We start from the raw sequence: 27,049 nt of genomic DNA, 5'->3' as shown, positions 1-27,049 counted from the left end.
CTTGCTTTATACATCCAGTGCCATTTGTGAACAGGTCTCTAAAAATTATATTTGCAAGAGGTTTTCTTTAAAGCGCCGCATAAATTCTAAAAACATAATACTTGCACGTAAAGTTTTTGGCAAAAGTTTCAAGGACACTTCATGACTGACACGATATGTCAATGAGCCTTGCTACAACGTGCATGTCATGTGCCAAGTTCAGAAACCCTGTTCCATTAGGACAATGAAACAGTGTTCCTGAGCACTGTTCCTCTCAATGTTTGACACTTTAGAGAAAAGAAAGCTCTGCAGGCACCCCAGTGTGAAGGCTAATGACAGCCTGGCCATGTGCATGGTAGCTTCAAAACTTTTGACAAGATTTTGCCACACAACATGTGCACGAGTGCGAACTGATGAAGAACAAGGTACATCACCGAAAATGTGAATTTAAATTTCAATCAAGAAAAGTAAGTTCTATGAGACAGCCATAAGGAAATAAAAAAAAAAAAGAAAAGGGTATAAACAAATGCAAGAACAAGCAGGTGAATACTAAGTTGAAAGGATTGGCGAGAAATCTGTTAACGATGAGCCAGCAGCAAATGAATGGGTAAGTAAATGGTGAAGCCCTAGTGGTGGCAAAATGTGTATGCAGCCATAGGAACACAGGAACACCAAAAGCAAACGTTAAACATGAACAAGGAGGGAGACAAGGTGAACTTTTAACCCCTGTTCTCAAGCAGCTCAGCAGATATCATTTCTTGTTTTTGTTTCAATTTGAATTCATTTCATCAAACCCCCTCATCATTTTGGATGCAGACTTGTCCAATAATTTGCTGTCACTCAGAGAAGCTGGCAAATTTTCTGGAACACTCTGAGGTTGCCAAGGCCTTGCAAGCACAGCAATACAGTGTCAAATACAGTCTAACCTCGATATAGCGAACACAAATATAATGATTTATCAGATATAATTATGTAAATCAAAAATTTTTCTTGTCGATATCAGTGTGCAACAAATATATGCTTATAATGAATGTTAGATACTATAACGAAGGCAGCTTTTTATGTTTTTTGACTTCGTTATAATGAGATCTGACTGTGCATCTATAACTATCCCTATTTTTTTAACTAGAGCAACTTAGTGCAAAGTGAAGGGCTTGATAGACACAAATAGAAAATAGACAAGAACGAGCACTACTGTAAGCTGTTTATTAACAGGAGTCCACCAACCGATTTACGTGCTTAAAAAATAAGACAGGCACGCACATTTGGTCGTGCACATTACTGCATGTCGATGTCTGGCAGGACTTCAGGGGACGAAAATCCCAAGCAAGGGCAACCACAGCACAACTCAGTTGGTATTGGAGGCATTTTTTAATCAAAAAGAATGCCTCTACCTGTATCAAAGAGGTGTCTACAGGCCTGCAAACTTGCAAGTATGATTTCGTGAATGCCGGTCTTTGCTTGTAAATTTTTTATACTGTGATTATTATGCAGTGACGCGATAATGTGATGCGGCGCATGTGTTCCAAGTACACATTACATAAATCAATGGGTGGTCTCCCTGTTTGTAAAGATTTGATAGTAGCGCTTGTCTTTGTCTGTTTTGTGTTTGTGTACGTTCAGCACTTAGTGCTAAGCGACCCTATACCAGCGGACAACTTTCTATTACAATGAAGGGAAACCTATGGAGGCAAAGCGCTAAGAAGTAAGAGTGCTCCTGAAAAAGAGCGCTCCCACATTCTCATTAATGCTAGTTTAATTTGGGGATGAGGAAACAAACATCTTATTTACAAAAGCAAAAAAAGAAAAAAAAAGAAAAAATACAGTCAATGACAGATTTTTGGACGCTTGATTTTTCCGACATGCCTGATAATTCAGATGCTTTTGCAGCACTGTCCCATACGCCACAGAGACAACATATAAGGATGTCAGAAATTTTGGATGTTGAAACTCTTCGTCATCTGATTTTTTGAACTTTTAGGCGTGACCGGAGGTCTGAAGTGGCATTAATCGAAGCCACCACCGCTACCATTTTGATTATCTTGCAGCTTCGAACCAAAACACTAATCTGCTGGCAGCCACAGTCAGCCATAACCACCGCGATCATTGTGCGCTCTGCAAGGCTAGGCTTAGTTAGCTGCTTCAATGTTCGCTAGCAAGCTTCGGGCAGTTTGGTGCCATGTTTTTCATTGAAAGGAATCACCGCTATCAGCAAAGGTGGCGACTCCGCCTTCGTCATCTTCACCAATGGCTTCGAAGTGCATAAAGCACGGTAGTGTTCCTTCAACAGCAGCTTCGCTGCAGTACAGCAATACCAAAAGTTAGAAAGGGGCGACTGTCACAGGATATAGCATGTGTTCCTTAATTACATGCGCACATCCGCAGTCTCCTGTCCTACTACGAGCATCGAGACACCTAATAAGTGTACTGGCAGGCCCTTAGAGTCGTTTTGAACGTGGCAGTGGCGATTTGAGCTCTTGAGGACAGTGAAGGGCAAGCTTTCATTTTTGAGGACTGCCTTATGTTTTCAGACGTTCTTGCGTCCCTAGGAAACCCGGAAAATCGGACGTTGGCTGTACACCACTGCATGTTAAATACGACTTATTTTACTACTTTTCTCTTCCATGTTTGGCCAAACCCGAAACCACTGTGTGTGGAAGCTACGCCAATTCCAGTATCTTTTCTAAGAAACCAAAAGTGCTGTTGAATGGTGCCAGAACATTTGGTGCAGCAACACATGTGCAGAAGCTCTGCACCCATAGCTTTTCCTTCATTGCCACAGAAAGTTTTCTCGCGGTTAGAATGCAAGACCCTATTCCGGCAGTCAGTCCTTAAAAGTGTCTCTGTAGTGCAAGCTTCAACCGTGGGTCTCACCTGGTCCTCGATGGCCTTGTGGTCAGTCTCCTGGAGCCAGGAGCCCAAGATGACGCTGTCGTCTGAGTGGCACAGGCTGCGCAGCAGTGACGTCGTCGTGTTGGCCTGGTTCTCTGTCAACGTGAACTCGGCCACCAGCAGTCGCAGCAGGTTGTTGTAGCTGCCTGAAAGTGAAGTTGGAAGACAACAGCTGGCTGAACAAGTCGCCAAACTGGGCAACGACACCGCCAAAACAAAAGCGGAACACCCACCAAAGATGTTTTTGTTCGTGACACATGCTACACAATAACTTCCACATGAGAACTGAGAGATCCTTCGATATTTGTTAACAACACAATTTTGATTGGTACGCTGCCTCTATTTTCTAAACTGAATACGTCATCTGCAACAGCACTTTGGTTGTTGCAAAGCTGTCATCAACTAGACGACATGCCAAAGTAAAAGCAAGACGACAAATGAAAATGTGTTGCTGAGACATGTTAAGGACGCTGTGCAAGTTTAGTGAAAAAGGCTTGCATATGGAAGCTAAAATATCTTTGAACACTTGTTAAAAGAAACAATTTTCATTAGCATACTGCTCTTATTTTAGACCTGATTACCTCATTTGCAACAACACTTCTGTTGTGCCTGCAGCGTGTTGTACTAAGCAGCCTTCAGCAATTTCATGGTGGCAATGGCCATCAAAGTCTTGTCCTCTCCACCAGTACATAGATCAGGTTGAGCTTCCTTGCTTGAGAGATTAGGGCAGAATATTCTGTATCTAATCCTACAGCCCAAAACACGTTACTCAATGCTTTCCATGAAGAGGTCAGGGATTTCTTTGTTTTAAGACAGGTCCCTTGAAAAATGCCATATTCGTACAGCAGGCTGATCACTAGCATCTGTGATTGTGTTGCTTAATCAGACGAGAAGTATCACCCCCATGATGACATGCACTTTGTACCATAATGCTTTTATGGCCTCACTCAGGCCAACAACACTGCTTGCTCAATTGATATATCAAATCAATGCGTGAACCGACAAATCAATGACTGCATGAAGCACAGGAAAGGTGTTCATGCAAATGTGACCGAGCTGTACGGGTTGCAATGGCCAAACAGATAAACAGGCTCACTTTCGTATGACTGTGCTGGTAGCAAGGACATGGTCTCGTAGAGGCGCAGTCGCACCATGGCGGCACTGGCCTTCAAGTGCTGGCCGTATGACTTGATGGTGGGGCCAATCCTAAGCCAAGTGCAAGACAGAACACAAGACTGAAGTCCCACAATTATTTTGTTTCCGTAAGACTCATCTGATTCACCCATTCTGCCACAGGCTATTGCATTTTGGAGTGGTCTTCTTAACATTATTACAAACACTTCTGATTCTAAGGTGTTTATAAACAAATTATGTAGTTTGCTTTTTTTAGTTATTCCTACTCCCTACATTTTCTTTGATTGCTATGAAAGAAAATAAATATTTGAAATAAATAAAAAAATTTCTCTTTCCTGCATTGTATGCACTGTACCTGAATGATGAAGCGATACTTTTTATGACGAATTAGTTTAGGCTGAAGACACTGACACGATGATGATCTCTTCTTAATTTTCTCTTTTCCAAATTTTCTTCGAATTTGGTAGAGGCTAAACGAGTAAAATGTTTCAATGGTTAGTTTTTCCTTAACACATTCGTTCAGGTGTGAAGCATTACCATATTGTGAGCACTGTGTCACTAGCATAACAATGACTTAAAATACTTCACGATGTGCAGCTAGACAAGTCAGCCCCATGCCACAGACGAAAACGACTTTCACGTCATGGCTTACCCGGATAACATGAGCAATGCTGATTCGACAGGAGACAATATTCTTCGCACGATGTCATCAGAAGCCAGCTCCTTGCAATGTCTCAGGAAGCTTGCCATAGCTTGCAGGAAGAAAAAGAAAGAATGCTTGCATTGAAATGAATCAAGAAAAGGAACTACAGTAAAACCTTGCTAATTCGGATTTCATGGGACAGAAAGAAAACGTCCAAATTAACCGAATGTCAAATTATTAAGGGTATCAAGAAAACAATAAATAGATGCTTACTATCCCAATCTGCCTTCATTTACTGAATAAATTCACAACCCTTGCATCTATTTCACAGAATTAGTGCAGAAGCGGCAGTTCTCAACACCTCGTCACTGATTAGTGCTCGAAGCAGCGAGGGCCTCGTGAACTCCTTCACAGTGCAGCCTGTTTGGCCGCAGCGCAAGATCCACGTCTCCATCCGAGTAGACATGCGTTTCACTGCAGTGTGCACACCCAAGTTATCTTGTTTGCAAGTAAGCTGTTTAACAACAGCTTGTTCATCCATCGCTATGTAGCTGAAGGTTTGATGCCAGTGCGCGTGACACGTAGAATCAGTCTTCATCCTTGACAGCTTCCACCATGTTTCCGAAATTGTGCGTACATTGCACTGAGTCAAAATGGAACCACTGCATGCCGCTACCGCTGCCGACGAAACTGTGGTCGCTATCGACGCGATCATCCATGGTGACTACTCAGTTCTGAAGGCATGTGACCAACACATGGACCGAGTCAAAATGAAACCATTGTTTGCCGCAACCGCTGCGGACGAAACCATGGTGATCGACACGATCAGGGGTGGAAACTACGCAGTTCTGAAGGCACATGCGGCCAACTTGGTGTTACGTGCAGAGTTAAATGTATAAATGCAGAAATAGACACAAAGCGTTCAGCATTTGTGTTGTTCTCGTACAGTTTTCACTGATGACTATAGCGACGCGCACTATGCTGCTTTGTTTCAATTGGCCACTAACACTGCTCTTGCTTTTTGCATCACACATTTGGGGCGCTCTGCGCTCAAATGCATCCGAATTAACGAGTGTTTGATGCCACTACATAATGCATACGCCTGCCAGGACCGAAGAACGAGTATAAAGTATCCGATTTTCCGAAGTAACGACGGTCGGAATAACAAGATTTTACTGTACTATACACTGACGTCGGTAACTCAGCGAGAAAGTTTATACCTTTAATGAGTTCTTTGGAGCCCTAGCGACCTTTTCTTTTAGTGACGTGAATAGCCAAGTGCCCCAGTGAAATTTCTCAAGAGACCCTGCCTAAGTTCAATGACACATCTCCATTTCATATCAAGACAGACTGACACATCTCCAGTTATTGCTACTTGCATAAAACACAATGAAGAGCTTATTCGTGAGCCATCTGGGTGCATGAAAGCTTCTCTTCTAGGCAAAGCACAATCTTGAGATCTGATACCACTACAAAAAAAAAAAAAAAGAATTGGGAGTTATTTTTCCTTTTCACATTCCAACCGTTGACTCACCACTTTAGAAGGTAACCTAAAGCTATTGAATGAAAAATAACGAGGAAGACACCTTGGAACAATTAAAACATAGACAAAATTCTGAGCAAGTCATCATCTTTATCATCACTTAACAATTTCTCGCTAAAAATAAAGTGTTTTGGGCCTCGATGAGCGAGATTGCGAAAAAAAAAAAAAAAAAAAAAAGAAGCTTACCAACACTGCTACACGCATGCCAAAGGGAATTCACACTCACCACTTAGTGCCCCTGAACGTCCTTCAAGGGTCACCTGCCAGGTGAACGCATCCCCACGCACCTTCTCGGACTCGAGCTCTTTGGTGGAACGGGGAAAGCAGTTCTTCCACAGAAGCAGCATTCGTGGCAGCAGACTGCGCACCACGGGTGGGCCTGGACACCGACCGAGGGCGACAACTCGCAAATTAAAGGAACTTTCCAAGCTTTATAAATTATGCTACCCGCTTTTCACACGTAAATGCCGACGCTTAGCGAATGTAAAGATTGAGAAACTTTGGAGATAGTTTATTTGATAAAAAAAAGTTTGTCTCTAAACACTCCACCAGGTGTCACTGACGTCTTTACGTTGTGACAGAGAGTGGAATTCGTTGACATCGTGTAGCAATAGGCCTAGGTACGATGTTGTTGCTCATATAAAAATTATAATAAGCGTGCTGCACGTATCTTTTTTTTTCTGGCTGCGCTCACATATGGCAGCTGCAGTGATCGCAGCAATTAAACAAATGAGTATATCATGATGTACCCACCTCCTAGTACAGAAACCGAACCTAGTTCATAGAAACAAGAATATCAGTGCAAATTACTAAGTGTGCTACGACGCTTGCCAGTGTTCTTTTTTTTGTAAGGTTAGAAAATATGGACTTCAATTGAAAGCAGAAAAAAAAAAAAGAAACAGAAATATCCTGTTAGGTACTCCTTTAATATCAAAGAATATTACAACCACCAGCTGACATGCTGACAGCTTCATAGAAAGCAAGCCTTACGCAAAATCCTGTACTCTTTTCCCATGTACAAGTCACAAAATTTATTCTGAGCCCATCACATAACATGCGTGACAGGGATGGCGAATTTTCAATGGTAAATGCAGAATATGACAACACACGTTACAGTGAAGGTGCCCCATTATTAGCATAATTAAATGAGGTATGTAGAGAGAACAATAACTGTATCATGCAGCTATTATCAAAAAGACATAGAGCTGATGGCTTTTAACGCTCCGAAACTCCATAAATTTTCACAGCACTGACTCATCTACACTGGAAAGCTGATGGCCACAAAGACACTGTGTCAACTAGACAACATACACTTGTGGCACTACCCATGCCAGTGACAGTTTTTACATCACCAAAAGCAAGTAAATTTTTTTTTTTTTTGTAGAATGCTTATTTTTTAATTACTTTCACATTTTTACAGTTGCTATTATTGCACCTGCAAGCTCATTCCGTCAGCTAGAGAATAGTGGTTACGCGGACAACGGCTGTTGATGTCACCAATACGGGCATTTCATTAGCAATTAGTTCAGATGACTTCAAAACTTCTATATGACACAGATGTAACACTTCACAGCAGAGTTGCTTTCTTATACCCATATCACCTGACCACCTTTAATGACTACTGAAAACAATGCTTGCTGAAATCTGCGAGCTCAGAGCTCCATTGCATCAGCTCCATCGATTAAACGGCCATCGCCTGAACTTTCAATGGCCACTGGTTTCAAATGCTTGCTGAAAGTGCATATGTGACATGGGCATCACCGTTCTGAAACACGCAGTGAAGGCACTACAGAGAGACAGCGGAAGGAGGAAAGCAAATGCATATCAAGTCATCAAATTTGGCAGTTTACCCAGTGTCATGACGGCACCCATCATAAGCCAGCCAGCTTGTGTTCGCTGAAGAGACAGTCGGCTGTTCTGCGAAGCACTTCGCAGCAGGTCTTCGGCCAAGTTGAAGATCATCTGGACATTTACCACGGCAGCTATGACAATGTGCAATATGACATTCCAACCTTTGTCTATAATAGGGGCGCAGATACTCTTATTTAACACGAATGCATTGTGCACTCAGCACCAGTGAAAATTTGGACTGGTGTAGCGCAGGTTCCAGAACCAACAATATCACACACTAATGAACGCTGCTAGCATGGATGTTAAACACAAGCATGAGGTGAGATGACCGAAGTGCACAAATTGGACACACGTGCAATTGCTGTAGAGAATGAAGTGATGCTCAATTCATGGAGTGACGCTTGAGGAACATCAGAGCTGGAGACAAATCCTCGTGCTCATGCTTGACTGCGAACTGTATGCATGTAAAGCAAAGCATTTCATCCTTCATGTTTCAATCAGCTCAACCTGTTCAGTCAGCTCATGATCAGCTTGGGCTGTGAGTACACACTGTATAGCTTTTTTCTGAATGTTTCGTCTTGCAGAACATTACTATGTTTTGCGTGAATGTTAGACTACCATGGCCCCTTGAATGTAAATATGGCAGTTGCAGAATTTTGTTACCAGAATTTTTATATGCAGATGCTCCCCACTATATTAAAGCTGTTAGTGCTCACTAAAAACCAACAGTGCAAGTAGAAAAAAAAAAAGGAAGTTGCAAATTACTTTTCCCTTGTTGTGAGGCAGACCCAGCGGCGTGTGACGTGCTGCTCCTAGAAGAGCAGCAAGCGCCGCAGAGTAGCCAGCGATCGCGTCTGGCGATGACTTCATTGACTCCAGCTGGTCGAGGCAGCGATCGAGTAGTGGTGTCAGCTGAGCTGGCACGGCAGTCGCAATGCACCGGAGGCACCATGCTGCCGCCAACCGTGCGGCCGGGCTGGTGTGGATGAGCACCGACACCACTGTCTCCACCAAGCCTGCAATGGAACACAGCCATGCATCACTACACTCTTAACGACTGCACACACCCGGGGCCTTAGGGCAGAGCTTTGCTGCGAAATGTCATTTGTCACCAATTATATGCACATTTCCTTCCTCCATGTCCCGCGTGCTTTCCTGACAGTAACATTAATGAACGCCGAGACACTCGTGGTATTTCTGGCAAGAAATTGCAAGGCGTGCTGTTTAAAAGAAAGGAAGCACACTCAAGATTCACAATTACTGCTGTTGAGTAGCGGAATTACACCCTAGAGTGTACACAATTTTGAACGGCGTAGAACCACTACGCGTGAAGTCTACACCTTCCTCAATAGCCTACCTTTTTCTGATATAACATAACTATACAACACATACTTAATTCGAATGTAAGCTCTAAATTCAAAGCAAATGTGCCAGAACAGAAGCTCTTAAACCAATTGAACTAGGGAACTACACTAAACTTTCCTTTCTAGCTCTGCTGAGGATTCCACGGCCATCCATTTCCCCTTAGCCCAAGCATGCCAGGACCCTATTTGAACATCTGGTCAAATCAAATGGTCATGCAAAGTTTACTACATTGAAATCATGGCAAAAGCAGCACTCGTACTGCTGTGAAAGCTGTGTCTGCCTTCCCTCAAGCCCGGAGCTGCCGCGTGACAGCGCAAATCTCAAGTTGACTCCTATCCTGTAGTTGGTTACAGTACTTAATTTTTCGTACAGGCAAAGGCTGACAATGCTTGCAAAAAAATAACAACTAGGTAAGACACAGTTGCTTGCAATGGTATGAAGTCTTCTACAGTGCAGCACGTCATAACCTTACTTTTCTAGCACTGAAAAACTAAATATAACTAACCTTCCATTATAGCAGTGTGAATCAATGTGCATGTAACATGGTACATGCACATTGATTTAACATAGGTCGATTCACTAGAGTAAAGCGTTGGACACTCTGTATGAGTGGCTGGGTTTTAAAGGACAAAGGTTTGTATTTTTATAAATGTTTCAGAGGTTTCTGATCAGCTGAGTTTATCCTGAGCTCTTAAGCAAATGTTCTGCAGGTAACTATGAGAAATATGTGTAATGTGGTTGTCAGTGCCTTCTTCTTTCTTCTTTCTGGAGTTTTACGTGCCAAAAACCAGTTCTGATTGTGAGGCACGCCGTAGTGGAGGGCTCCGAATTAATTTTGACCAGCTGGGGTTCTCTAACGTGCCCTACAACGCAAGCACATGGGCGTTTTTTGCATTTCGCCTCCATCGAAATGCAGCCGCCGCGGCCGGAATTCGACCCCGCGACCTCGTGCTCAGCAGCGCAACGCCTTAGCTAACTGATCTACTGCGGCGGATGGTTGTCAGTGCCAGTCACATGGGTTATGTATTGGTCAGGATTTGAAGTGCAAATTTTCTTCCAGTCAGTTTTAAATCACACATTACAGAAAAAAAAAAATCTAGCTTAGCATAACGGGCAGAATAGCACTGCACAACCGTGCAGTCTCACACTGGGCGTTGCATCTAATGCACAGCACAAGACAGCATGAACGGAAACCAACAAGCCCTGCTTATCATACTGCTGAGCACTGCACAATATTGTTATAGTACAATGCTGAAAAAAAAAAAAAAAGCAGTGACCCACCTGTATGCAAATTAAAAACAGTGTAGCAAACGAAAATGCAAGTGCCACAGCAGAGGCCTTACCTATAGAAGAGTCTGAGAGTGTTGAGACAGCAGTCGTGCCCAGGGTCTCGACCAGGCAGCCAAGTTCTTGCAGTGCGCAGACCAGGATGTGCTGGCTCAGCGCCACTTCCTGCTGGCCATCCTTGCCGCTGTTGCTGTCTAGCACAGCATCTAAAGGTGCAGAAGGAGACACAATGTTCTAAACATTCACTCTAAAGAGGCACCAAACGAGCTTGTCCGCTATCGCAACTTCAAGCAAAAGCCTGTGCACTCCCCCTCCCAGTTCCTTTACAAGTTACGTGGTTTTACATCACAAAGATGCACAGTGAGCTATGGGGTACTTTCAGCATAAACTCAAATGCTAACAAGCCAAAAACAACTGGAATGCGTCCCCGTATTTCACTGTTCGTCTCCATTTGTAAAGGTTGCTTAATTCATGCTTCAAAACTGTGCATTCTGGACTACAGTGTGCTTAGAAACCAGCTACGGAGTGCTTGGCCATCACATTTCCAGATAATTTAAGGGTAACAGCTAAGGGTCTGCGAATACTGAATAGTTCATTTCGAATTGAATACCAAATCATCGAATGAAGACAAAGAAGCCTAATATCGATTTAAATATCGAATATCAGGAAATGTTTCACAAAAGTTGGTGTTAACAAATTTGGGGCAAGGAAATATGGTGCTGCACATGTTTGGGAGTTTCCTAGCATGGCATAACAAGAATGTAACAAGCTATCAGTAACTTAGGAACATAGAAATCGAGATATACAGTACGGTCTACTGTTATTAAAGGAAACACCAAATTAGTATGCCAGCACTGATTAGAGCTCAATTCTAGCATATGAAGGTCTGGAAAATAATTTTTTTGATCAACAGAATTTCTGTTGAATAGAATCAAGTGCTTTTCTTTGTCTGAAACTAATAAATTAGTGACTGTACTGTACTGAATACCAATGAGGCTCTCAGTTTTAATAGTGGACCTGTGTTTCGCGGCAATCTTTTATTTATTGCATAGAAACTTTTGCTTTCAGTTTTTCTCTGAAATGCAGAAGGGCGACCCAAATCTTATGGCAGGTTGGTCATCATATGGCCAATCTGTGCGACATACTTAAGGACCATGCGTCAAGGGACTCGATCACTGCTCAGTGTGTAGCCGGAGCCGACGGTAAAGAGCAAGCGCCGTCTGCGCCGTTTCATTGACACGCTTGGCGTGATTTGCCACCTGCCAAAAATTCTGAAATCTGGAAGTCATCCCCCGCCCTCCTTCTTCTTTGTTCATCCGCCGTCCGCACAAATGCATGCAACCAGGTCATGACACTTCCGCACTCGCCGTGTAAATCTAAGGGTAGTCTTGCGACGGGATGCTAGAAGCTACAAAAAGAGAGTGATGCGAGCCTATGAACAGCGTTGGGAACAAGAGCCCACTGTGCGGTGTGTCGCAAGAATGGTGACCGTGAGCAACTTTGTTGCCATCCTGTGCACTCGCTTACGTTCGCGAGGCGGTTTGTCGGCCTTCCGAGTGTGACGCGGCTGCTCTGTTGATTCGGCACCAAACCGTAACTTTAGTCACTGACGCTTGATGAAGCAGTGCCAATTAGGCCTAATGGCCTAGGCAGTATGCTCATGACGAAAATTCGTCACTGGCCTATGTGGCAATGGGCCGCAAGCCATCGCGAATTGCTTGCCACTAATATCTTTGTATGGTTGGCTAATCAGTGAGTGCTCCCAAGATAATGCGTGCGGGTAATAGATTGACGGCTGCTGAAGCAACGTGAAGTTTGTCGCCCCATATCCAACATGATCTGCGTGCCTATTGGTGGCTAATTGGCCCAATCTTCGTACATACTTTTGGACTTTATGAAATACATGCTGCTTTTGTTGCCATTCCCTCTCTCCCTTGAATTGAATTACAGTGGAATCTCGATGATACGATCACGGCTAATACGAATTTCCGGATGATACAAATTTTTCTGAGGTCCCGGCCGAGCCCCATTACTTTGCAACGTGCTAGAGAACGGTTGTTACAAATCGATTTTCGACCCGCGTCGGTTGATACGAATAAACGCCGCCCCACCGACGGCCGCGAAAGAGAACAGCACGCAGTCACGCGCGTTTTCCCTTTCTCTTTTAGTGTATAGGCGCGGAGGCGGCGCCGGACAGCGCGGAAGCCGCGACTGGGCGCGAGGAGTTTGAAGCGGTGGCGCTTTTGTTGCTTTTGTGCTTTTCTTTTTGTCTCTTCGCTCGCTGCTGCGGCCGCCGTTGTAGCCAGTTCTGCACTATAAACGGTTACGTTATAAGTGGTCTATACTGTAAATGCTTTTTACTTATGTGTGCCTGAGTGAGTTCACCTCTCGACTCTTTAATTTAGCTAGTTTTAAATGTGTTTCGATGATACAAAATTCGGCTAATACGAATTTCTTTCGTGACCCCGTGAGATTCGTACCATCGAGATTCCACTGTATTCGGATGTTCACTATTCGATTAGGTGATATTTGAGTATTTGCACGGCCCTAGTAACAGCTGTACTGATAATTTTTTTTCTGTTTACCTTTTAATTTATGGTGATGCTGCATCACAGTGGAAGGCTCCGGCTCAATATCGACCCTCTGGTGTTCTTTAACATGCACCTAATACGGTGCACTTGCTTTTCTTTAATGGTGACAGCCATTCTACAGACCACAAACAGGTCTTTGCATAAAGTCTTCCTTCAGTCAGTTAGTGAGTTGAACCCGTTTTCCCATGCTCAACAGCAGAATGCTGCAGACACTGACCACCGAGTAACCATGGCAGGTAGCAAATGCTTTTCTGCAACCATTTGTTGATATCATTGGCTTAAGGGATGACAGGGCTTAACACCCAAAAGCAACAAAGGAGCTACCAAAGACGTGGTAGTGAAGGTCCCCAGAAAAATTTTGACAACCTGGGGTTCTCTATTGTGCGCCCATGAGCATGTGGGTGTTTTTTGCACTGATTTCCCAATTGTAATGTGGCCAGTGTGTCAAGAAATCAAACTCGCAGCAAACTCAAGCTGAGCAGACGAATGCCAAGTTCACTGAACCACCTCACTGAGTTTCAGTGATGTCATTAACGTGGAAAACATCTGTGGCGGAATCATTCTACTCCTCACTGTGGGGAACCCTGCGGGAGCTGGCAATGCTGGTGGTGACACAGCACTGTCAGAATGTCATAACTGGAAGGGCATGCTTATCACGTAGCACAAACAAGAAACAACATAGTGCAAGTTGTGACTCAAGGCTTCAATAAGGCTTGCAGACAATAGCTTCCCACTGGGCTGAGGGATAGCCAATGAGGCAGCATGAAGCACAATTTTGTTGTTGTAACCACTTGTTACTTAACTCTTACTGCATATCAAAAAATCTTCGACGCGACATTAGTGATCTCCTAAGGATGGACAGCTGCAAACAAAATTTTCTACAAGACATGGCTCATGCCCCTTTTAGCTTTATTTAGGTATATAAAACATGCAGTTCCCTGTAGGCCGTGAACACACAGTGTGCAGTTTTTTGTAATCAGCTGCCAACAAGGGAACAAACAGCGAATGACTGAACTAATGACTCTCACCCGAATTGAGGTGCTTTACAATGACTTGAACGAGGTCCTTGCAGGCTGCTGCCTGGGCCTTGTCCCCGAGCATCTTTCCCAGCACTGAGCGCAGTGCGAATGAGACGCACTTGCGGCTGTACACGGCATCCACGTGTGTCTGCACAGCCCGCGGATGACCCACCAGCTCCAGCAGGTGGCTCAGCACGGCTGGCAGGTGGCGCTCCAACCACAGACCACCCAGCCGCTGGAACAGGACCACGTACGCCTGCACCAGAAGTTAGGGGAGGAGGAAGGATGCGAAAGTTGCAGGCTTAATAAACACACACAGGACGAAAGAAAGCAGACAGAGGACAAATGCTAACTTGCAACTAAAATTTATCTGTCAGTCGACAATATATGCTTAAAATTATAAAGAAGCAAGAACAGGATGCAGACTGCATCACACATAAGTAGAAAGAAAGATCAGCAGTCATCTTGCAGCCGCTATTCAGCAATAGAAACAACTAAATCACAGTCATTTTCCCTGAAAGCTTTGTTGACTGCTGCACAATATTAAAGATGTGTCACTAAAGAATTTTGCCTTTAGGTGTGGCTTCACGGCAGAGCAAATTTCGCCTCATAGCATGGCTTTATGGCAGCGCGTGCCGCCATGCCGTGAAGCCACATTATAAGGCAAAATTCGCGCAGCTATGAAGCCACACCTAAAGGCAAAATTCGGATTTCAATGAATGAATGAATTCTTTTATTAAGAAAAGGGAGGACCGAAGGTCGCTGGTGGGGGAAGAGGCACATACGAGGAGAGGTAGACACCCACTAAATCGGATTTAACTCGCACTCCGCATGTTGAAGCTCCACTCCCCCAAATTCATGGTTGCTATTTTGCGTTTTGGCGGTGTTCATAATTCAGTATTTCGGGCAACCCCCTGCTTCTAAATAATCTGTCGGCTACTCTAAATCGCCTTACATTAATGTGCATACTAAAGTTTATTTTTCTTTCGTGACCCAACTGCACTCTCACCTTATAATCGTGACCGCCTTATAACCGATAAATACAACATTCAGGACCATTATTGCACCTTTCGTTTTACAAGTGTAAATCAAGAAGTCAAAACATAACCAGATGTGCAACTTTAGCAGCGTGTAGGTATGCAATATGTTAAATGCACTGATATGCATGGAAGGCTTGAAGCCAGACACAACAACAAAGATAACCATGACAGTGAGCTCTCACATGAGTGACGCCAACTCGTATCTCACGGCTGACAGACGAGCCGCCCTTGATCATCTCGCCAGCGCTGCCTTTGAGAAAACCGATGCCACCCCGAAGGAAACCAGAGGCAAGCAGGCCCAACACCTCATCCAAGCTGGCCAGTCTGTTCTTCCCAACTGCAAAGGTTAGCCACAGCCAATGGCCACACACAATTAGAGAAAGATTGAACACCCATTGATGGCATGAACCAATGCGTCATGAATAAACGTGGTATATTTGGAAGCAAAACATGGAGTTTTCTGGGTCCTTGTCCTGTGCTCGTGGTGTTAATTTGTTACCATGATCTACTACCTCGAACCCACGCTTCACTGTTAAAGGACCCTTGAATTTATTTTATTTTATTTTACAAGTACTGCCAGCCTTTTTACCAGGCCTTAGGCAGGAGTTTAGTGCGGTGTGCAAGCATCTAATAGTCATGATAATATAGGGCAACTGCTACTACATAAGGTGTTGCAGGAACTGTACAAATTCAGCCAATAGCAATGGTGGCACAAAACACTTCAAGCTGTAGTTCAGTGATACCACTATGGCTTCGGCGTTTGCTGCAAAGGCGCTTTGTGATCAATCACGACAACTGTGTGGGAAATGGTGCGCTGCACCACTGGGTTGGGAGTGTAATGCTCCATAACAAAAAGAAAGAAAATGCATTATTGTGACATAGAGCTTTGGTGCATTCTTGCATCACCATAAAGACGAGTGACTGAGCAGGATTAAAGTAAGGATAAGCACTGAAGAAAATGGTGCATGCCTGTCACGTGTTGGTTACTGCAAATTTCTGAAAAATCATTATGAGAGAAAGCTTTTCCCAGCTGCTACTTGAAAACGACAGTTTCTGAACAGATGTGATGTAAAATATGACTAAAGGTTTTTGATGTCAAAGTTGTTCTAGATTCACTGTGTTATATTTAGGTGATTAAAGCAATTCGGGTTTTTATCAACTGACCCTGTGCCTGAGAGGCCTGCTGGGTGATGGCCACCACAGTTCCCAGAAGCCGCGCTACAGTGCAGCGGACCTCGTAGTTGGAGCCTTCGAAGGCCCGGAAACAAATGGAGGCCACCGTCTCCAGGTCACTTGTGTAGAGGAAGGGAGCGTGCCACACCATCTCCAGCAGGCACTGCATACCAAGGAACAAGGTCACCTTACTTACGTAGATCAACATGGCATCTGGCACACAATTTAAGTCAAGCCAAGTCATGTTTGAAACACTGCACTAAGCACTGATTGGCAAAATAAACAGAGCTCTCTCAGACTCACTCAGAAAGTATATTTTTTGCGTAGGGCTCACTCGGACTCCCGGGTCGGTCTGAGTGAGTAAGTCGACAAGTGAGTGAGTTTGCCGACCTATGGTACCGAGTTATCTAACAGCTTAGGATCCACTGCAGCCAAGGCAACTGCTGGTCTGAGTGATCACCATAACCATGAACTTTAATAAGGACCTAGCAGGCCTGAAGCTCCTTATTCCCAGTGCTCCTGACCATTGCCCACTGGAGAGGGTTCTGCTGCTAGTTTTTACAAGACACAGGGGCAACAAAAATGAAAATGAATGTTCGCGTGTGCAAAGGCATTGTCAATCCGATGGGCTTAGTCTTCCGAGAACACAGGAAGCAAAACTGGGACAGGAAACATAAAACAGGAAAAGGAAACAAAAAACACATGGTTATTTGTTCTCTGCATGTTTTTTGCCTTAATTTCAACAAAAATGTGGTCAACTCATGCCTAGTCTCTAATCCGCGCTGCATTCTGAACACAGACGGATGCTAGTGCTACCCCCATTTCCCCCCCCCACCTCCTGGAGTAAGTTCTAGAAACGGCCATAATGGCACGTGCTCACACCTTGGCAGCAGCGCAGCGCACAGCCAGCACCCGGTCAGTCATGCAGTGACGCACAGCCTTGAAGATGTCCTTGTGCACGGTACTCGCTGCCACACCCATCCCTGCCACCATCTTCTCCATGGTGTGCATTGTCTCGCAGCGTGACTGCGACTGCACCATAGAGGGCACTGTTGAGCACACCGAAGTGCAAAGCGTGCCAAGGACACTAGCCACATGCAAATTTCCATTAGCACAGCATGCAATTTCCTCTAACATGAAAGAGGCAGCCCAGATTTTACCGTTGAAAGGTGATGCAGGGGAACAACCATTTGAAAAAGTGTAAAGGCCCGTATAACTGACTACCAAAAATGTGACAAACAAAAATTACTACAGTACGTGTCGTTTTTGATGTGCATGTAACTAACGCACAGTTATCACAGGATACAACGAATTCCTTTTGAAGTTTTGATCGGCTAGTAGTCCTATACACAAAGGCATGTCGTTACACAAAGGTGGTTTTTGAGAGCAAACTCTGGTGCTGTTTTAAAAGGACTGGAATCAGACTGCAGAAGTTTACGAGGCAAGGAGCTTGATCCTTGTTGAGCTAGCTGATTGGCAACTACCCCGTGATTATTGACATGATTTATGAGATGATTAATGACAACGAATTCAAAGATGAGGACCAACGCAGAAACGAGCGTTCAAGCTGCTTGCCTGACTTTACCTCACTCCTCATCTTCGAACTTATGCTTAGTGATCTTCCCCAGCAGAGAAATGAGTATAAATGGCTGATGTATGCTTTACCTATGTGTTACCACTTACATAACCAACTAAACACTGCAATAAGAAGAAATCCAGAAAAGAGCAACACTGCCCACTGAAAAGAAGTCACCATGCACAGCATACAGTAACTGATATGCGACAACTAATTGGAAGCCATTCCACGAAAAGCAGTAGAATGCTGAATGTGAGAGCCAAGTAAACACTTACAGGAACATAATTTCTCAAGTATTCAATTATTTGCAGTCACTAAATCAAGTGATTCAGTTAAATCTCCGCACATGCCTGTGTGAGGCAACAGGCAATATAAATATGACTTGGTGGACAAAGTAAGATATATGCAAATTAATAATAATAATAGATAACATTCTGCGTAAACAAAACAGAGAAATACATACAGATAATGCAAGATAAAAATAATAGAGAGGCAATTGCTGTAGCAGTGTGCAGCAAGAACACAAAATCAGACATTTAGAGCTGATAAAGAAATTGCAGCAGCAGCAGCAGCATAGCAAAACGAAACAAAGGCATACAGTAAGAAACAAGTACTAAATGTAATTAGCAACAAAATAAACTGTGCATAACGAGAGAAAGACAAGATGCTACATGATATCATTACATGACACGTCTGTTAGTGACGGAAATTTCAGCATTAGTATAACAACTAGTTATCATTACTGGTGCTTCTTCCATGCGCGGGCCAGGCCAACAGTTTTTTCACGTCTCCTGTGTTCAAAAATCTTTTATGGCCAGAAGCCGAGAAACAAAGATGTGCATAAATACCACAAATGTTTTTTTACCTTCAGTTCAACAAACTGAACCATCAAAACAGAAATGTTTCTTTACAGCCGCAGGAAAAAACAGCAGTCCTACCTCGGCATTTCTAAGCGACTTGAGGAGGATGTGGACTGTATCTTCGTAGCTGCGGCCCATCATTCGACCCAACTTCTCATACATAGCACCCGTGCTGGTAATGGCGGCCCTTGAAAGATAATGACATGTTTTGCCACATTTATTATGAGCATCAGGCAAAGCTTCCGATTAGGATTGGTGCAGCTGACACAGTGTGAACAATGGTGACACATATCTCACAGTTACATTGTTCAAGTGAAAAATCCTCACTCAAAAGCGCAGCCACCCACGATCACTGTCTCCAGTTTCCAGTGTTTCAGACAAGACCATAAAACATGGAAGAGAAGTACTAAAACAAATAAATGCTGAAACATGAAGCCACGTGTAACAGCTAGACCTCTGAGGAGAGCTTGACGTTTGGCTAGTGAGGTAAACATTTTATATTACACACTGCTCGGCAATTGTAAGAATGATGAGTAACCCTACTGACACATATAAAAAGTGTAAAACAAAAACAGGAACAACCATATAGTATTCATATTGCGTATATTTATGTCATATGTAAAGCATGCCCTCGATGGTGTTTACAAACCCAGTAGTACATCATCATTGCAGCATGTGCCAAGAAATTCAATAAAGTGATACAAGCTTTCTTAAAATTATTTTGCTGGGTATATAAGTAGGGAAAGTCTAATTAGCTATCACTATTAGTGATGGTACCCATGCTTGTGTCATAATATGTCTGCTATCCAACTTTTCACCTTTCTTTCTATAGATGTGCAAAAGAACCATTGCTTTAGGAGTAGTAGCTTTGCATCAGGAACTCCCATCTAAACACAAGTGAAGAGAGTTGTTTCATATAGCAGCCACTTCACCAAATTTGATGAGCTTTGCTGCATTTAAGAGAAGAACTTCAAGTCTGCTAATTATAGCAGCAAAAGTTTTATTCAGGCCATCATTTCTTAACGAAAATAAAATATACCTGAAAATTTAAAAAAGCATCAGGTTGGCAATTCTTATTTGGCAATTAAGAGTGATATCGCAATTCTGTAAATTACATCTAATGGGACATCTAAAGCAAACAAAATTTATGTATTACACACCACTCCGATATGTATCAATAACTTGTGAATAGGACTTTTTGCAAAACTTCCATAAACAAGCTGTGAACACAAGCTGTGAGCCAATAAATCATATTCGTTTCCTTCAAGCACTCTAGTAGACGAAGTTTACAGAATTGCAATATCTGTCTTTGGTGGAGAGTTATCAAATAGCAAACTTTGTACTTCAATAAAAAAACATGCTTACCAAATTTAGGCAATTTGTTGGAAAAATTTGAGGCCATAAATCAATATACTGTTTCCTACAATGTACTATATAATTTTGCCTTCTATCTGAAATGCTATAACAAATTTGACTTAATAGTTCAGCGGAAACCCGCTAGGTGGAGAGAAGTAATTAAAGATTAAATGAGACAACCACCCAATCATAGCAAATTGCTACAAAGGAAACCCAACTTTGTTCCTTGGTTTCCTTTGTAGCAATTTGCTATGATTGGGTGGGTGTCTCATTTTCCCTTTAATAACAAATATAACTCATATCAGCTCAGACGTAGTCTAAAGAGAGCACTTCTGCATTTCATATGTTTTCGAATAAAGAAATCAGACTTGAACCCAAGCTAAAGTTATGTCTTAAAAAGAAGTGCTGATTTGAAAACTTGGGCAATCCATTCCAATCACAGAGGGTTTCTGCTGGAGAAGGAAGGTGAAGCACTCACAGGCGAGCAGGCAAATAGCTGGGCGAATCATCTCGGTTGCGCAGGATGTCATTGCACTGGTTGACGGCATCAAACAGCAAAAAAGTGTCTCCAACGCTGAACAGAGTTGCTAAGCATCGGCCCAGCATCCGACGTGTTGGGGGACCAGGCGAACCTTCACGCATCTGCCGCACAAGCTGCTCGACCAGTTGCTTCTGGCACTGCTTGATGTCCGACTAGCCGCAAAAGGGGTGAAGTAAGAGCATGTCAGAAGATATTTGCATTAGGAGAGACAGGAACATGAGCACACTGATACGTCACCAGTTTTGTACGGCACATGACAATTATACAATAGGTGCGTATGATGTGTGATCCTAGCAACATTCATTTCCTGCAATCTCATCCACTCATAAAACATTTCCCTAGCTGCATTTCTTACCACTTGCTTGATTAAAAAAAAAGAAAGAAAAAAATCACATTAATTTCATTCATTCTCTGCACTGCCAGGGATTTTTTTTCTTCTTTTTCAGCCCACTACCTCAAACTGTCATTTCACAAGTACACAAAAGAGACGTTGTATGTGCGAGAAGTCAAGAAGTAAAATGAACATGGTATACATAGTTGATTTCAATTGGGCCAGTGCCATCTTTAGCAGTAAATAAAAAAAGCTTTTCCCCTCCACTTGAACCTTTCTAATTGTAGACACCAGATAATAATGACACAGAAATGTAATCTGAAATAATTTTGTCTTTTATCTCAAATAAATGTTTTCATGCTAATAAGTTCTGAAATTATGTGACCTCTATGCATGACATTACTGAGAGTCAGCAAACTGCACAATGGTCACCCGGACAAGTGAAGAAGCACACGGAAGCAGAAACTCAGTGCCATTATCATGTAAGAATCCAAGGTTTTTGATATGACTGGGGTGATCATCAAGTGAAACTGAAATAACCTTTATCTTGCATGTAACATGCTGTAATACGAAACCTTGGCAGGTAATCATATTCACTTAAAGAATTACTCTACAGCTATTGAAGCGAGTCCCATAATGGCAACCGCACAATGTTGAAACTCTGAAAAACTGCAGGGTGCTCTACAAGGGCTGATGGAGAGCACCAAGATACCTTTTGTGCAGCCACAAGCACTTTGTCCAGGAAACGTAGCCATTCAAAGACAAAGACTGGTCGCTTGACTTCGGGAAGTTGTGCCAGGACCTCCTCGTTGAGAGTGAGGCTGTGAGACAGTTCCATCATCTTGAATTCTGCGAAATGAAATGAGCAGCAGTTATTAAACGATGAGTGCGGTACTAGCACATTTGCCACTATTGAACAAATATTTCTTCAGCCAGCTAATATCTGCAAGATCTATTGAAGAGCACCCTAAGATATTCAGTTATTCCAGTGGCGATTAGCAGGGCAAGCCAGAACGCTGCATGCTTTTTCGTAGTAATTTCGCCACCTTCAACATACTGTTTTGAAGGGCGATATTTGCGGCACGCCAGAGTTAATCACTTCAGCTTTAGGTGCACTTCGGCCAACTCCTACACACAGCTTCGAATGGTGACACCGAAAATGTGTTCCGAGTGTATGTTCCGAGTGCATGATCAAAAACATGGGCAACTGCGTTAACTGAAAGTGACGACACTGAGACACCGGCACGCGGATGACGCGCAAGCTAGCCGACGCGCACTTTGACTTGCCTTCGGCAACAGTTCCGGGATTCCTTTTCTTTTGTTAAAGCCACTGACAACTATGACGCACAATTGGCAGGAGGTTAGCGACGGACTTTTCCCGAAAACAGCTGTCAAATATCTACCGCTTGCTTTCGAGTCCTACCGATTCATTCCGCGCAGACGTGCAGTTGAACAAACAAGCTCAGCAGACTATTCTACTCAAGAATAACCTAACAAATAAGGTCTGGCCGGATGCAGGCTGTACTTTTAATAGATGCCTGGGCTATGAGGCTAAAGATAATATATTCTCGACACCCGGCAAGAGTGCGCTAAGCTCGGGTTGAATCATATGAACCATGGCCAACACACAGAGACCTCGTACTTATCACGATCATCATGACCAAAGCACGCAGCTACGACCACATATATGACGCCTTCTTACGCCTTTGCTAAAATTCGGTGGGCGTCTTCGCGTCTCAGATGTGGGGATTCGCTGATCTGCTTTCGAGAACTGATTTTCTGCTCTCACGAACTTCGCGAGTGTTCGCAAGCGTTGGCGTCCACGAAGGCTAGAAAGAGTCGAAATAACGGCACCAGCTCACACTCAACAATCTTTTGGCGAGCGCTTGCGAGAATGTTTTTGTTTATTAATGTGACACATGCAGACGACTACCATCTGTGATGAGGAACTCGAACGTCAACGAACAAAATTGCTGTTTATAACCGAGGCAAGTTCTCCTAGCTTTCGTCTAAGTTCACGAAGCAAAGAGAAGCTATGCGATACTAACTGAAAGTCAACGAGACATACCTTTTATGAGGCAGTAAAATATAAAATTGCAACAATTAATCTAAAGGGTACAGCAAGCTAGCAACTTAAGGAGTCCATTTTTGCTTGGGGCGGTCCACGGCTTCCCGTCGTGCAAAACATTCAAATGTACAATAATGGCGCTAGTGTTCAATTTTGTATAGAAATGTAGTTAAGATATTTGCTAAATATATCGTAATATATAAAAAAAGCAACAAATTTAAAATATATTTATTTAAGTAAAGTTGATTATATACATTTCGAGGCAATAATAGCTTGTTTTGGAGCGCTTTGACAGCATCACGATGACGAGAACGGCATGCATACGACATGATGCAATTACCACTAGATCCGCTTATTCTCGTAAAACAGCTCTATTATAAAACTTTCGCAGCACTGCCAGAGCGCTCCGAATGAACAGACGAATATGTCGTTAGTTTCGGTAAATGGTTTCGGTTCATGCTTAGGGTGGCTATCATGGTTTCGGTAGTTTCGGTTCACAGGCGCCATTCAATAGTTGTGTAACGGCGGATTTGAAATAGAAACAGATCAGAATAGTTCTACGTTATTCCGGCCCAGGAGCTTTCCGTCCAGAGTTGACTCTATTACTCTGTGGGATCTTCCGGGCTGGTCATTCAACTGTTTTATCCATTTATCGGTCCTTCATTTTGCAAAAGCTGGTATCACTTGAAACACTATTAGCATATGGTCCTTAATTTGTGCCTATTGAAAACGCTGAATGGTTTGCCGCGTCCTGACGTTGTAGCATTAGCAAAATCCTTCAACAGCAATGACATTGTGTTTATCTTTTACGAACTTTCGCTATTACGGGTGTCACACGTACGGCCCGGGAAATTTCTATCGCGATCGAACTCGATACGGATCGAAATTAGAGACTGTGATTGGCTCCTTTTCGTACCTGCAATGCACCAGCGTAGCTCAATGGGCAGCGTTTTCAAAAATTACATTTCAGTATATCGGCCGAGTTTCAGCAAGTTTTCGCTAGCAACGTTAACGGGGTACTTTCCCCTAACATGCGCATTTATTGAACTTATTCGACACTAAGTGCTGCGTTATAACAGTGTTTTGGCAGTGCTATAACGCAGCACAAAGTTCCGACTAAATGCCGTAAATGCGTATGCTATTAGAAGAAACTACCCTTCCGACGTTGCTGCAAGTCTTGTATGATTCGGGTATGTGCCGCCAGCAGTAGTGGGAGACGGGCTAAGAGAGGGCAGAAGAAGACGACGTTCGCCTAGCGATAGCGGAACCACGGCTGGCACTCAAGACCGTCGGTTGCGTCCCGGTCCCATTAAACCCTCTCTTCACGGAGAGTTACCCGTAACAATATTGTTTAAAATACTGCCCAGGGAGTTACGCTGGCGTACTGCGGTGAAGCTCAACAGATTGCCGACAGGGCAGTGTCCAAAACTCTTGCAGGCATGCAAAAAAGATAGGCAGATCCAACACACATTTCGGAATCTATGGGAAAACCTTTCGTGAAGTCATCAAATAAATGCTATAAAACTGTTCCTCTTCAGCAATGCGTTTTGCAGGGTATCAATTTACCATGCCAACTTGCATGCCAATTTGCCCATTTCAGTGCCCGGCAAATAAGCCAGACGCTGAACTGCGTTTACATCATGCGATTACACCACGTGACCCACGCGGCCGCTGATCACCCCCGTTTACTATTGCACAATCTCCAGGATCCAAATGATGCAATAGAAGCTGAGCGATATAAACTTGCATTGGACAAATAAAATGCTTCATAGGTCTCAGTAGATACACAAATACTGATAGATACTTTTATTGGTGGTATACCAGTATCAAGAAGCCAACCGAGCATGCAGACGCGCCAAACTGCTGGAAAGGAGGCACGGAAATCTTCACTTTAGTAAATGAATTACGCGTTTGAAGGGCGCATATTTGCTGCACGGAGGGCACTTATAGCAGTCGTGGTTTTACTGCGCAACAGGGGCACATCTTGGGGCATATCTTGGCGCATCTGTGTTAAAGATGGTGCAACATACTAGTACTTAAGCCACAATTCATTATATGAGAGCGGTATTGTATGCGAGCCGTTCGGTAAGAGATCAGCAGTAGCAGCCATAGTCAGCAAACACAGGGAGGGCTCGCCCAAAAAAAAAAAAAAAAAAAAAAACACATTGCTGTAGCTTTTAGAGTAAACGTTTGGTACACAATACTCCTAACTGTATATATACCAATACAACTGATACCCTTCATAAAACAAGTAAGCTAACAGACGAATACCACGGTTATAAGTTTTATCAGTGTATCACGTATATTGTTTCATAATTCTATAAGACGGGACCAATAGAAACCAATACAATTTCTTTATTAGAATTTTCCCTAGGAATGTGTTTTATTCTGGACCATTATCCTTAATACAGGACACTGTGTCTGATGCTATTACTTTACTGATAAATGTTTGTCAATAAATGAGAAAAATAGTATGCTTAAATATCCACTGAAGACTCTACGGTTACAGACTTAATTAACCACTATTTCGGCACTGTCGTAATTATCCCTCATGCCAATGTGTCCCAGTAGGGTATTTAAATTCAGTAGAATACCTTAGCGTTTTGTTTGATCACGACCTCTCCAGAAATGATCACTCGGCGTACATTTGCACGCGACTGAGAAGTGTTCCATGGTCACCTACCAACAATTAAATTCATTGCACCAAACTTTGTGAAGACCACCATCGTGTATGCTCTCGTGTGCAGTTTTCTACGATAAGACGTAACATTGTTCGCCTTTTGTCCTTGGCGATGGCAGTGTCGAATTGATAGTATATTAAAAAAAGCGCGTGGAAGTTTATTACGTTTAACCACTCATCAAATGTCAGTTTAAATTTGTTCTGTTTACTTGGTATGGCCGTTATTTAAATCACTGTTAATTTACTATTGTTCACGGTTCACTATTGTTCTGCAGCACTTCTGTAACCCTGCAATTAAACGCGATTATGTTGAGCTCCGAGGTTTACGAAAAAAAAAAAAAAAAAACATCACTTTGTTGTGCTGTATTGTAAAACGAGATTTCGTAAAGCTATTAGGCTTGTATATATCCCAGCAACATCTACTCAGTTCCCTAACAATAGTTTCTTTTCTGCAACCACTAAAAGTACCTTAAGAAATAAGTTAGTCATTACGAGCCTGCAATATCTGTGTTGCTATCATGTTGCTAGATTACCTCTGGTGTTCAAGCTCTGTTATTCATTGTGTGAGCTGTTGTGTATGTCTGTACTCTGTCCGTAAATTTTGTGTTATTGCTGGATTGTTGCTCATTATGTACCTGTTTATCGTGTTCTTTTTGTTCTTTTTTTTACTCTACTTTATACCATAACATTGGTCGTCAATGCTTTATCTTTTTACCTTTTGTTTGTTTCTTTGTGCGCCAGTATTTAGACCTCCGGTTATTCCTGGGCACACAAAATAAAGATTGACTGATTGATGGAATGATCATTATTATTCATAACCTAGGTAGCCAGAAACCCTTGTAGATGCTTGACTGCACTGTTTTGCGTGTGCCTGCAATTCGCACATAAATGTGTGCAATACGATACAATACAATACAGTACAATACAATACAATATACAGTACAACACAGTCCAATTTTATTTCCATCAAAAAGATGAAAGAGGCCGTGAGTAAACGCTGCCGCTAAGAGCAGCTTGACAGGACCCCATAGTCCCCTCAGTACAATGGAATCGGCGATAGTAGCAAACGCGAGACACTCTACTAAATGTTGAAAGACATCAACCATATGGTAAGAAAACT

The 27,049-nt window shown here is 43.0% G+C and overlaps 1 protein-coding gene across 3 annotated transcripts in view; it reads right to left on the bottom strand.

Annotated features, from left to right (window-relative positions):
* The window catches only part of LOC119457571 (HEAT repeat-containing protein 5B-like), a 65,410-nt gene extending 42,075 nt beyond the window's left edge, over nucleotides 1–23,335 (bottom strand). For all 3 annotated transcript variants that reach the window (XR_007467722.1, XM_037719180.2, XM_049670233.1), the window contains exons 1-15: nucleotides 23,250–23,335; nucleotides 21,894–22,030; nucleotides 20,788–21,002; nucleotides 19,032–19,140; nucleotides 17,400–17,549; nucleotides 16,509–16,680; nucleotides 15,527–15,681; nucleotides 14,314–14,560; nucleotides 10,751–10,900; nucleotides 8,808–9,058; nucleotides 8,042–8,153; nucleotides 6,418–6,570; nucleotides 4,658–4,757; nucleotides 3,968–4,077; nucleotides 2,854–3,017 (exon numbers count right to left, since the gene is read on the bottom strand). Coding sequence is in view for 2 of the 3 variants with exons in the window: in XM_037719180.2 (XP_037575108.1) it covers nucleotides 2,854–3,017; nucleotides 3,968–4,077; nucleotides 4,658–4,757; nucleotides 6,418–6,570; nucleotides 8,042–8,153; nucleotides 8,808–9,058; nucleotides 10,751–10,900; nucleotides 14,314–14,560; nucleotides 15,527–15,681; nucleotides 16,509–16,680; nucleotides 17,400–17,549; nucleotides 19,032–19,140; nucleotides 20,788–21,002; nucleotides 21,894–22,022 (2,217 nt within the window). In the remaining variant the exon portion in view is untranslated. The remainder of the gene's footprint in view (nucleotides 1–2,853; nucleotides 3,018–3,967; nucleotides 4,078–4,657; nucleotides 4,758–6,417; nucleotides 6,571–8,041; nucleotides 8,154–8,807; nucleotides 9,059–10,750; nucleotides 10,901–14,313; nucleotides 14,561–15,526; nucleotides 15,682–16,508; nucleotides 16,681–17,399; nucleotides 17,550–19,031; nucleotides 19,141–20,787; nucleotides 21,003–21,893; nucleotides 22,031–23,249) is intronic.
* Nucleotides 23,336–27,049: the final 3,714 nt, after the last annotated feature.

Source organism: Dermacentor silvarum, chromosome 7 (genome assembly GCF_013339745.2).
Source record: "Dermacentor silvarum isolate Dsil-2018 chromosome 7, BIME_Dsil_1.4, whole genome shotgun sequence".
In the NCBI taxonomy this organism is placed as follows: Eukaryota; Metazoa; Arthropoda; class Arachnida; order Ixodida; family Ixodidae; genus Dermacentor; species Dermacentor silvarum.
This window is presented reverse-complemented; position numbering and strand designations above follow the sequence as displayed.